Genomic DNA, 14206 nt, shown 5'->3' on the forward strand with positions numbered 1-14206 from the left:
CGATTGTGAGCTTGTGTTTTATTTTCTGTCTTTATAACGTCCTTTTATTTTTTAGTTATATTTGTTAATTTTTTTATGCAAGTAAATGAGTACAAGCGTCCTCGACTTGATGGATAGTTTTTTTTTTTAACTTTTTTCTCGCTAATGAAAACAGGATTTATGTTCTTAGCGTATTTTTCTCCATTATTTATTTTTATATATAATGTTTCTATTGTAGTTTTTTTAAATATTTTTTTAGCGGTAAAAGTAGTTATATTATACGTAATAAATTATCTTCGAACGAACCAGTAGCATTACGTATTCCATCGACACATTAAATTACTTAATTTTATATGAAATTCGTTGGCGTGACTGTTTTATATGCGTATTGATTTAGCATCTAACCTATCACCGCAATAAATTTTAGTAAAATTATTAATAGTCCAATAGTTTTAGCGTTATTAGTTCGAAGACAGAATGAACAGTAGAGTTATTCTATAAACACAAACTCAGAACATGACTACATAAGCTAACTATTATAAATTTAATATATTAAGTACTTTTTCAATATATTACGTGTGAGAAGTGAGATTTACAGAATAGTATTTCTGTACTTGGAACTAAAATAAAAAATTACATTGTCAAAAAAATCATCAATGTTTTTTTAGCTTGCTTTACTTTTATTATGTATGTTGATAAGCCAATCATCATTACATACTATAAAAGAAAGTCGCTGTCCGTCCCTATATGTTTAGATCTTTAAAATTACGCAACGGATTTTGGTGCAGATTTTTTTAAATAGATAGTGTGATACGAGAGGAATGTTTTTGTATATAGGACACTATGGTAAAGAAACACTGGTCAATTTAGATGTTTCTAACGTGATGTCGAATATTAAAAAAACTGTAGAATATTTAGTATCAGTATTTCCCGTGCGAAGCCGGGGCGGGTCGCTAGTTAAACGTGTAAAATGCAATAAATAACCGTAATAACTTCAGAAATGATGTAGGAGTCGTCATGGCTGTGTCCTTCATTGAGTAAGCAACAAATAACCGGTCGCGTGTTCGCAGGCTCGCTCCCGACTTATCTCAATTAGCTACTTATAAACAATTTTCGATTATTTCGAAGCGTGCTCCACCACCACACAAGTCGACAGGTTTTATGACTTACAGGAAATACTGTCCATGGGGGCTTTGTTGTCAACTTTAGTAGGTGATTCAATATTTGCAAAAAGGATTTTTAATATTCCAAAGAGTATTGCAAACGCGAAAGTGAGTTTGTTTGTTACGCATTAATGTCTTAACTATTGAACTGTCATGATATTTTGGAAACATGTTATTTGGGACACAGAAAGTTACATATAGGTTACCTAAAAACCTGTATCCCCCATTCATATCATATCCACATATGCTAGGCTGAAGTTGAAAATAAATTTACGATATTTAAGGAGGATATGTATTTATTTAAATATCACATGCTTTTTGTTTTTTTTTTTTTAATAAATATCTTATAAAATAATTTTATGTATAATCGACAAGCATCCGAGAAATATGTAATGAAAGTAACTGACATTGTTTTAACATTGAGTATATATTTATGAATATCCTATGCTATATATACATTTCACATGATTTGGTTAATACTTTGGAGTATTAGTGTCTCATTATTTTCTAATTTTATCTCTGTTATTGCTAATATTTTCAATATAATGAATGTACATGTGTCGATACAAAGTCGCAGCAGTCCTGCTCCCTTTATGTTCTCAATCTGCGCCGCATGCGTAAGCGCATGCAACCGTAACAAGGCAATTAAATTTTAGGGGCAAGCTGAATATTGGTCTCTCGTTACCGAACTAACATTAATCCCGTGATATACTACCCGCTCACGAACTCGCCTGACGGAGTGTGTCTGGTGTTCGCGGGTGACCAATACTCTATAAATCAATTTATTTTAAATGCTGCTAGTTGGCCGCACCGCCAGCCAGCGACATGGCACTAGCCTATTAAACTTTATCGCTATTTTCTAGGACTGCTTGCGGTTTTACGTATCATGTTCTAGAAAGCTACTGTTCTTACGTAAATCTTATATTTATATTAAAAGTTCGAAACGTTTAATGAAATGCGACGTAAAATTGTTTAATTTGTTGTCCATGCTGTTTATATGTTTATTCATAGTAATTGAAATCGGATTAAGATTTCTGTCCAGTGCTTATTCATATTATGCAGATTTTGACTTGCTTGAGTCACGCAAATTACATTCTTATTGTCCCTTAGGCTTATTTGCTATTGTAACATTTAACAACCTTCACCACCTGATGGTAAGTGGTCACCCTCACCCATAGACAATGACGCTGTAAGAAATATTAACTATTCCTTACATCGTCAATGTGCCACCAACCTTGGGAACTAAGATGTTATGTCCCTTGTGCCTGTAGTTACACTCGCTCATTCACCCTTCAAACCGGAACACAACAATACTGATATTTGGCGGTAGAATAACTGATGAGTGGGTGGTACCTACCCGGACAGAGATAAGACTAAGATGCTTGCACAAAGCCCTACCACAAAATAATCTATATGTGTCAGTGCTTTAGAACGTAATCAAATGAATTTACAATTTTTAGAAAAGACTGTTCAAAGACTTTTAAATTTCGAAGTCAATGGTATGTTGTAAAGCAGTAATGTAATTTGATATTATCATTCAGGCGATTGAATTAGTCACGAAGTACTTACCGTATCACTTTGGTATTCAGTATCCGTATCGACAATTTGCAAATCTAGTGATATCGCGTCTAGTTCGTTATTTTAATTGGTCAGCATTGCGTCACACGAAGGATACAAATTCCTAATGTCTATTTTCAATTGTGATTGTCATTTTATAATGACTATTAATAAATATTATGAGCATTCCTTGAATTCGTCCTCACCACAGACAAGACTAGACCTAGCTGTCGTCACCTCCGATTTAAACTATAAACGTTAGTCATTCTAAAAGGTCAATTGTGACGCTGCTTGGGTATAGCAAATATGCAGAAAAATAATTTGAAAATGGAATGCAATGAAACTGTCAACATCTTTATGTACATAAGTCCTCTGTAGGCGTGTGTAACTGAAATCCTAAACAGTTGGATCCATATCAAAGTAATCTTTTGTGTGTCGAGCGATTCCTTGTGTAGTTCAGTTTGGATCCAGCAGGAAATTGCGATAGAGAAGTAAAAATTTCTTTATTTGACACGAATTATTGTGTGCATATTTATTTCATATCGTTACTGAGTTACTTATATTTAATCTATATATATATATAATACTATATTAAATCGCATCTCGCATCGCATCGCAATCTATATATAATACTTTATTAAATCGCAGACATGACATTACAAAATATATATATAAAACTTGTGTATGTCTAATAAATAAATGTTTTAAAGACCATATTAAAGGAATCTTTCATGATTGATATCGCACTTCGGTTTTATTGGTTCGTGCTAAAGATACAAAGTTTCACGTTTCCTTTGAAATGTTATGAATCCACCGACATGTTGAATTACGTTTATGGAACATAAAACTTTGATTATTTTCGGTGAAAATATATATTAATGGTTAAAAAATAATTAATACGGGTATTCAATTTCCAAAGACCATGGAAATAAAAAAAAATAACGCAACACGATTTCCAGGTAAATAAATCAGGAATATATTCATTTTATTTAAAAAGCATAAAGTGAGTAATGTGTATAGAAGGTATTAAATAAATATAAATACTTTTTATGCAGTCGAAAATAATTAAGCTAAATTGATAATGATGTCTAAAAAAACTATCAATAATAATTTTATAGAGATTAAACAAATGCGCTTGGCTGTTTACACGTTTGCGACGATGCCATGAATTGAATGAACGTGAAATATTGTTTATTTAAATTTCCATCGAGACGTAAAGAAATATTATAATTACAGCGGCATTGCGTGGGCGTCCCACGAATCAAGTTGGTTATGCGCTTTAAGATTCCGTCGAGATGTAAGCCGGCCAAGGTTTATTCATGCGTATACGTAACCGGTATCGTTTGCGAAGATGAGTTCGATCGAGCCGTCACATTTGCATCGCGATCATGCGATTATAGGGTAACGCGACAGGTTTTATTCGTAGTTGATCTACATGCGAGGCGAGCTATTCATATTCTTAGAATAACACAGCCAGTCGGATTTAATTATCATGCGTACTGCCTACCTGTAGTAATTGATTCGTGGCGGATGGTAATTTGTTGTTCTTTTAGTGTCTCATTATTTATATCATCGCACGGACGGATGTAACTCCGCTCCGACTCGGGTTCAACGAGCCCGTTTACGTCTACGAATGCTTCGACATGATCGATTACTACCTAGATAACGTTATTATGCGAAATTTTACTATCGGCCTCAGTACTTATGTAGCAAAATGTTATATTCATAAATTATCATGACAAGTAGTAAATCAATCTCTCCCGCTCTCCGACAATGCCGGTAGAAAAAGAGAAACACGAGCTTTCCTTTGGCCCTGCGTGCGCGCATCCGCGCCACTATCGCCTTGATTGACGTGTTTGTTCTACTTAATTGCTTCGGTAATGAGATTCACTGTTTTATAGAGATTTTTATTACTCCCTTATTCTCTATGCAATTGATTACATCGAAGGTACTTTAGATCGACATCGTGGGCGTAAATCCGTAATCTTGGCAGTTACAATCATAAGCTATTGATTGTTTAAAGGCTTTACGTCGATATTATACACTACGATGTAAGTTGCTCTCCCGAAGAAAGTGAGGTATCATCTTGTTTCCAATGATAAATATTGAGTAATCGTTATCCATCAGTCCGAATGTGACCGCGATATTCCGTTTCACCTCATTTATGCCCCTTGGGTCACGTGTCTAGTTTGCTCGTGTTTGCTTCGAACTTTCTGGGTAACTCGCAAATGCTTGCTAATTAAATATTTCAATAAGATTTTCTCAAAGGATTAAGCGATGTTTGTATGAAATTTTAAACAATTACAGCTTTCACACGACAAGAATTTTTTAAACAAGTTTATAAGAATGGGATTTAATTTCTTTACTGTTTTCAAATATTTCACCGTTACTAATAAGTAAAAAACTGGAAATGTATTATATTGCTCTCTACGTGAATTAAAGTTTTATTGCAATAGTTTGCAACTCTTTTTACTGTATTGCCATTACATAAAATTTGTTTTTTTTTTTCTATATAAAATTAATATTTACGACGCACAGCTTGTTTACACTACACCGATGAGACTTGGTGGACTACATGTTGTTTTCTTTTCTCAATTTTAAAAATTTTATTTTACATGTATGGATTTTCTACTTTCATTTTATATTATAAGCTAATATGTATGCATTATAATATATCGTTGGCTATAATAACGGTCGCAGTATGTTTCAATAATTATGCATCAAGCATGAGTAGCCCATCATATTGTCATAACTTTCACAAAATATATTACGAAGTTCGCTGATTTATCGTCAGCTTATTCATATTTAAATGGGTGCTATAATTTAATCGCGAGTCACGTCAGACACGGCTGTTCGTTAAAATACATATACTTTGCATTTTTCAACGTGTTTCAAACACCTGTACCCGAGCCAACGGTCCTACACTGAACATTTAAATTGTAAAACGACAAATAACATTACCTCTTACTGAGAGATCTTCCATCAACATGTGTTTTGTATTTTAAAACATAATGAACAAGGAATACGCTAATCGTTTGTTTCTATTACAAATACGGTTACTTTCTCCTCGCGGCTTAACTCGTATATGATTTGAAACAATATTTTAAGGTGATATTAAAGTTAGTTAGAGTTGCAGTTCGCTCGGATATATTGTAGATTCTGCCATACATGACATGCTTCTTTTGGTCGTAGCGTGATTGTATATGTCCTATAACCTTCCTCAATAAATAGGGTATAATAAGAATTAATCAAATCGGTCCAGTAGTTTCTGAGCGATCAACCAAACAAACTCATCAGTTTTGTATTATTAGTAAAGATATGTTTTCTTATGTAGGTATATTCTTATAACGATACAAATCAGACAAAAAAATATCCAAATCAAAATAATAGTCCCTTAGATTAGCGCGCTCGACCATACAAATTCCCCGTAAGACAAAGTATGTAAATAATGAAAAAAAAAAAACACCTTAAAACAAGAATATTCTATTTAAAAAAGTCTCTATTGTTTCGTTCGTATACTATGAATCGTTTATTCGATCCCGCTTATTTGAAGTTTTGTTTCGTTACGTTACTCGATACTATTCGGTGTAACATTGTCTGCATTGCGATGTGGTATTTCTAATCTCACGACGTCGGCACATTGGAAGGGACGCCCTGGACGGCAGGAAGACGCGCGGTCCACTTTGTGATCCGCTCGAGCGTGTACATCCTCGATGTGACCGCAAACACCGATCGGGACATGCAAACCTGTTTTTGAGACATCAGTTTTATCTGCGGTGCGCTCATTAGCCATGGCTCTCACGGAGCATTGTTCATCGCGGAATTGTTAATGAAATGCACCGACGTTTGCTTCGGACAAATTCATTAGCAAGTCGTTTCGTTATCGAAACGTCTCCTGTATTGTTGACTTAAAACACCTTCCGGTGTCAATTTGCATTATTTGAATCGAGTTTGCCGTCGACGGTCGATGGTCGACTTTTGTCCCGTCCCGATGCCAATTCAGTTTACGGTTCCCTGGAACACTTACCGATTCAGTTCGTTTATATTTCCAGTAATTATTTGAATTGTTTTTCCCCGTTTGAATAGCATTGCGTCTATCCGCTATTATTACTTTAATAGTTTGTATTACACTCTAATTACATCGACATAATATGTACACATTATAATGTTAACAAATATTCGACTAGGTTTCATAACATTTATTTAATAGGTAAGTACTACCCGGCTTTGCACGGATGCAATGCTTTGACATCACAGTAGAAACATCTAAAATGATCAGCGTGTCTTTACTAAATTGTTCATGTATTATATACCAAAACCTTCCTTTCGAATCAATCTGTCTATTAAAAAAACCGCATCAAAATTCGTTGCGTAGTTTTACAGATCTCAGTATACATAAACGGTAAGCAACTTCGTTTATAACTATGTAATGATAATACTTAAACGAAATTTATGCTACGTGTGAGTTTGATAAGTTCGAAGGCTCTCTATATTCATACTTGAAACATTAAAAAAAGCGTTAATCGTCTCGTTATGCAATATTCCCCGCGTAGTCGCATCTCGCGCTCCTTCGATACGTTTTTCTAAAAACGATATTTCTATAGTCGTGACTAATTTTTGATTGGCTATCTTAGATCACATTTATACTAATATTATAAATGCGAATGTAACTCTGTCTGTTTGTTACTCATTTTCTACCAAACTTGGAAGAAATTTACTATGATGTAAGCTTTTACCTCAGAAAAGGAAGGTTTTTTCCCCGACCCCTAAAACTAGCGAATGAAGCAGCGGGCGGCAACGAGTGTTTTATATATGCTTATATAAGCAATTATAATCTTGATGTTGCGTGATATTTCTTATTTTATTACCCATTATAATACAACTTAAGTGTATACATATTTTAGCAGTTTAAAGTATATCCTGGTGCATTGTATGTACATAAAACTTGCAACACTTTGAATATGTTACAATTATCGTTTGCGCCAAATACACTTTTGATTATTACGTTTATGCAATGATAATTCAAGTCATTTGCGTCTTACGTATCTAACGTATTTACAGAGATTTACGTAAAACATTTAATATTACTATTTGATATAAATCATTGCGTTGATTCGAAGACATGGCATAGGTGGGCTGTTTAACCAGAATTTCACTGTAATTTGATACGAGACGGTTATAGGAATGCATTACATTTGCATGTCGTCATGCAATGGACATTACCTCCGCGAGTATCACATGAATACGTTTCTCAGAAACGTCTGTCGGTGTTGCAGACGACGTGACGTCGTCGTGTAGTTTGCATCAATGATTGCCAGGTGCGAACGCGACAGTAATGACACTCGGACCGACAAATACAATCATTCGCACTTACGAAGCCCATAGTCTGTCATCAGGTACGGCCTTCGTTGTAGGCGGGGCTGGGACGTTTCGAAGAAGTCTTATTTGATATAATTATGATATACTGGTAGTCGCTCGCGGCTTCGCTCGCGTTTTACGAGGTGGGTTGTCACGTGTTAGTCAGAAAAGGTAGCCTATTTCCTTCCTTGGAGTTCAAGTGTGCTTTATTACAAATTTCATCAAAATCGGTTCCTTGATTTGGTAGTGAAAAACGACTGACAAACAGGCAGAGTTACTTTAACATTTATAATATACTGTCGTTTAGCGTATTTGAAAAATGACTTGACGTCAAAAAATCATATTTTCAATTCATGACTATTGGTAGTGGCCTGCCCGGCTTTGCACGAGTACAATGCTGATACTCAATATACTACTGAATGTCTTTATAAACAACGTTCACAAATTTTCAGTCAGCATAAAGCGATATTGATCTATATTAAATGCACAACGTATTTAAGGTAGGTATTTAATAAGATGAAGATGCCTTAAACAAGCCATGTTTTCCTAAAAGTGATAATCCAATGCGGTTCATAAGTGAGGAACATTTGAGGTGTAAATGATAGATATGAGGATAAAAACATACAACCGAAGTGATATCGTCCTTCGGACTTTGAAGTCGGTTAATAATTATAACACTTTAAAGTTAAAAGGTTTTTTTATCTTACTTTTTGTAACATTAATTTCACATTAAAACATTGAATACCGAATATCAAACCCAAATACGCAATATGAATTGTACAGCCAACCCTACTCTAAGGTAGTTATTATTCAGTACTTGTGCAGATTATAAGAAATTATGAGTCATTCTTTTACATTTATTTTGCACCAGCATTTGTTTTTTCATTTCAAAGTTATTAAAATGTTAGGTAAATGTATAAGACTAACTATCCCAAAATATAAGAATATTACGTGCATAGCAAATGTTATGTACTAGACTCGATACAATAAACATTGTTATGTAACTCAATCAAAGACGATCGTATTTCTCTGGTTGCGTTTATCGGTGCAGTAGTTACGAGAAGGAAAGTCAAATAATAATTAACAGCGAATGTTTGGAATGACTCCAACAAACTGCGGCGAACGTGTGTCTCTTAGATTACAACAGGGACTATTAGCTATGCGTTTTCTATTGCGTATGCATTATTCTACTGTACGACCATTTGTTTCGTTGCATGCCGTGTAAATCACACCATTGTTACACAGCTGGCATAACATGTTTCTTCAACAAATAGTTGAAAGTCCCAGTTCAGAAGCTTAAGTAACACGTCCTAAAGATGCTATATTATCGTTTATAAACAATGAAAATGCACCCGGCCTTTCGTTCGGTTGAATGGACCTCTTTTCGATTTATAACTCGGATTAGACAGCGTTAAGCAAATGAGCCCCCGCTGTGATCTAAGCTTTGCCGAGACGCAGTCCGTTAGGTGGTCGGGTGGCGCTGTTCCTCACACGCCTTTCCATTGTTTGTCCTTATTGGGTCATACAAATCCATTCAAGACGATTTCAATTTGATCGTTACTGTTAGATATCCATTGATATAAAATAAATTTTATGATAATGCATCCATTCCGTCTTTACGAATGTGTAATCTTAGACTCTGGTGCATGTGAGGCGGGTTTTAATAGAGTTGCACAAGAGTCGAGTGTCGATGCAGTGTGGGACTGGGTACACGGTGCTTCAATTGCTTAATGCTCGCTGTAGCTTTTTGACCGTGAGTGCAGAATATTAGTATGTACGTAAAGAGCAGAGTGTCCAGTGGTAAAACGTAAATCAATACAATGAGGATTCCAGGTTCAAATCTGAACGAATGCTTTAAAATTTTCATGTGATATAAACACTAATAGATTTATTTCTATCATCGTGATAAAACATGCATGTGTCAAATTAAATTTTACATCATGTCATGTAAATTGAAAAACCACTAAATATGCATATTACATTACATGAAATATTCAATATATTGTAGTAAAATTAGTTATGCATCACGTATGAAGTAGTGGCTCGTAAACCTATAATATAGTCGAAAATACTTGCAAGCAATTAACCTCTGCTGCCCTTAAATTGTATAGGAACAGTTAGCGTAGAGAGGAGTGTTTGCATACTGAGTGACAATAAGTGAAAAGGAAGAGGACAATCGTGTCGCGGCGGCGTTCTGCAAACTTATGTAAATTAAAAGCACTGCTTAAACACAAAATGCGACTACATAGTTAGATACTAGTAGATGCCTGCGGCTTCGCTCGCGTTTTAGAGTGTCGTTTGTCATGTGTCAGGCAAAAAAAGTACCACACGTCATTTCTTGGAGTTCAAATTAGCTTCATACCAAATTTCATTTGTTTTTTGGCCGTGAAAGAACGTCAGACAAATAGACAGACAAGAGTTTCTTTCACATTTATAATATAGAATATAGATTTAGGTATACTAAGCGAACATTAAACAAACGAATTATTTCTAATAGTAATTTGTTTGATTTTAATAATTTTGATAATGTTATAATCTTAAACATTTCTAAGTAATTACAATTATTCAAAATCATTCGCCTTGTGTGGTCGCTGTTTTAAAATTGGAGATTAGGTAACTAAGATATCTTAACATACCGTTTTTTTAATAAGAGTCAAATTACGTCGCTTACCAAGTAAGAGTGTCGACACAGTCCGAGTCAAGATTTATTGTTGTTAGATGCCATGAATTAAATTGTGGTTAATTCATTTGAGGCTAGCGGCCGGCACGTGCGCTGTCTTATCGATTGTGTATCTTAGATGTCTTCAATGATACAGTGCTGTTATGAATCAATCTTCAGAGCGTTAAATGTTATCTGTGATCGACGTTCACACAAAATTTACAAAGAAATAACGTTTCTTTTATTCTTAGCTTATAATGTGGAATGAGCTCGAAACCAGCTGCTTTAAGGGAGTCGAGTCCTTAGACCATTTAAAAACTGTTCACTTCTGCACCTTACAAGAACATGATAATCAAGCCTTTAATGGTAATAGTCTGAAAGCGAGTGTTGTATTATATTATAATGTATATTGGTTTAGTAGTTTTTTTTTTCAGTTAGGAATTTAAAAAAACCCTTATTTATTATTATAGGTACACATTTTTATATTGATGAACAACTGACTGTGAATATGTTCGTATATATGAGTCTCCAAACTTAGTAATGAATTGTATTTTATTGTCTTACGAAGTGAGATAACTGTTAATATTTATTAGAACGGCCTAACGATGCGCTATTTGAAAAGTTCTCGTTGAAAAGCCTATCGCCTGTTATAATATTCACAATTGACCGTTAAAACATACGCCTACGGGCCCAAGACGATAATGATCTTGAAATCGGCGTAGGTTGTATTTATTGAATATGTCTTATGCGGTGATGTTCTTAGCAAAGACTTTTGCGTAATTGTTTTTGAGCAATTCGCAATTTTACTTTTAAATTGATCTTTTCGGTGTGACGTAGGACGTTATTATTTAAAGTAGGTAACAAGTAAGAAAGACATAATATCATGATAGCAAAGACAAAGAGTCTCCGATAAGACAAAGTCGTGTTTATTTACAGCTTCTTTACAAAATATTTGTACAACTCGGGTGTAAAGTAACGTACTGAGCGTAGTTTTATATACAAATGAATCTGTCTTCGTATGATCGGAAACAAACAACTATAAAAAGATTAAGTGCTCCTAATTCGTCGGCATTTGAAACAACGAAAGCAACTTCCGCGCCGCGATGAAGATGTTACATAAATATATGTAACTCCAATTGAACGAATCCCTATTTAAATTATAATCAAAGTGAAACTTCGAGTTAGGTAATACATTTATTACACAATGCATTCATGATGAATTACAAGATGACCGGTCAAGGGTGACCGAAAACTGCATATTGAGGGTTCACGTGAATACAAATTTCACCATTTTCTTAAGTTAGCAAGGTTTCATAGCAGGGCAGGTACCACCTGCTCATCAGCTATTCTAAAGAATTCTGTATTATAATTGAAGTTATTAATTTCGGCATATTTACCATGTCAGTACTTTATTTTTGTTCGGTGGAGCTCGATATTTCGACATTGTCTACGAATGTCTTGTTCACGAGACTGAAGTTTGAAGGTAGATATTGATAATGTTAGAAGAAACAGACATTCGTAGAACAAGAACAAGACATCGTAGACAATGCCGAAATATCGAGCTCCACCGAACAAAAATAAAATATGTACATGGTAAATATCCCGAATAACTTTAATAATAAAAATAACCATGTTAATTTAAAATCTTCTGTATGATATTTGAAAGGTGAGTGAACCAGCGTAATTATAGCCACGAGAGACACACCTTCTCTTAATTTTTCTTACGGTGCCAATCTTAGACGTTGTTACAACATAGCGTTCGGTAGCGCATTAACCCGCCTATCTTATTATAAAACTAACTAATGTCTTCATGGCCGTTCTGTTGGTCATTATCAAATACTATCTAATTGAGTAGACTGCAGATTGCAAATTATGTATTATAAAACGACTATAAATGAGGTCGTTAAGCAAAGAGTAAGGAGTGAATAAAAATGGTTATGGCTTTCTTGGTGGTTTATTAGCTTGCGTGTAAGGCTTGTTATCATTCTTAAAGTTGGTATCAAAGTTCAAGGCAGAATTTCTTAAATAATCTGTCAGTCTCAGCTCTGAGTTAGGAAGTTTTATAATTATGTGTCTCGGAAATCACATCACGGGTGATCTCTATTCTGATAATCCTCGTGTCAGATTATAAGAGGGACGCTACTGGCCCAAACACTTGTTCGAAAATGTTTCCTGCAAAGTTAGTCCCAGTTGATGGGCGTCGTGGCCGAACTAGGATAATCGAAGAAAGTTAGTGTCAGTTGGAATATTTAATACTTTTTTTGTTTGCCAGTCATCATTCTCATATACAAACATATAAGAAGTTTTCTTGGAATTCCCTATTGGAAAAATATACTAAAATCATAAGCATAAGACTTAGTGCAGCTAGTTTCGGAGAAGTTGTAATAATATTTGTTACTTATGTAATTTAATTTTACAGTTTCACCTGGTTTGAACCAAACTTCTTAAAATTGCAAGCGATAATATCATTTTCTTGTTTCTAATAAGTTTTTACTCAAAACTAACCAAAAGGGCTGTAAGGGCTCTTTTTAAAAACGGAACCCTAATACAAGTATTATATCACAAATACAAGGCTAAAGAACTTAATTCGAAGTAGATTAAATGTACAGTTGAGATTGATAAATTGAAGTATTAATTAACCTAGAAACCTTCTATCTATGATAAACAAGGTATAACTCTATCTGTTATTAGTTATTCAACACAAGACCCGCAGGGCTCTGCTATCGGTTAGTTGAGGGTTAAGTTATAATAATACATCACGGTATAAATTGCTTGAAGCAATAAAATATAGCATCGGGGATGTTTGTGCCTGCATTGCTTGTAAATTGATTCAGTACGGGTAGGCGTTAGGAGCCTGTAGGTGCGAGAGGTCAACCGATACACGAGCGCGTACGCACGAGTCCCTAAGCCATCTGTCCCCGTTAATTCGGATTAACGCTGCCATTGATTTCGTCCAAAGATAACATTCATTGTTCGAGCGCGAGGGGTGCTCTATTTTTGACACTTAATACTCACCATTTGTACGTCGTGACGGTTTGTCGACATAATAGTTTCATGTTACTTTTTGTTATTCTTAGGCGGAGCTCGTGGACATGAGGGCTGAATTGATTCAAGCACGCGCGGCAGGTAAGATTCGTTCCTTAAATTATAACTATAAAACTTATTAATTTTTGTTTTTTAATGTTTTTAAAAATATATGTATATATATTAAATTATAAAAATATTTTATGTATATAATTTATCTTGTGCACGTTGGTCATGAAATATCGTGACAATGGCTACGTGTTTTAGGATAAATTTTGCCACAAGGACATCCACCAACTTGGAGCTCCAAAACTTATCTTTAATGGTAACACTTCGACCAAGAAGCAAAACTACGAGGTTCTACTTATTATATCAATGAAAGCGTTAAGAAACTGAAATTATCGAATGTATCGTATCGTTGTTTACTAAAAATGTTTCTCATCATCAATATGTTTATACATATTCT

The 14206-nt window shown here is 34.6% G+C and overlaps 1 protein-coding gene across 2 annotated transcripts in view; it reads left to right on the forward strand.

Moving 5' to 3' along the window:
• LOC124530263 overlaps positions 1 to 14206 on the forward strand; it is a 51685-nt gene that overhangs the window by 31018 nt on the left and 6461 nt on the right. For both annotated transcript variants that reach the window (XM_047104331.1, XM_047104332.1), the window contains exon 3: positions 13794 to 13842. In XM_047104331.1, the coding sequence (XP_046960287.1) occupies positions 13794 to 13842 (49 nt within the window). The remainder of the gene's footprint in view (positions 1 to 13793; positions 13843 to 14206) is intronic.

This window comes from Vanessa cardui, chromosome 6 (genome assembly GCF_905220365.1).
Source record: "Vanessa cardui chromosome 6, ilVanCard2.1, whole genome shotgun sequence".
NCBI lineage: Eukaryota > Metazoa > Arthropoda > Insecta > Lepidoptera > Nymphalidae > Vanessa > Vanessa cardui.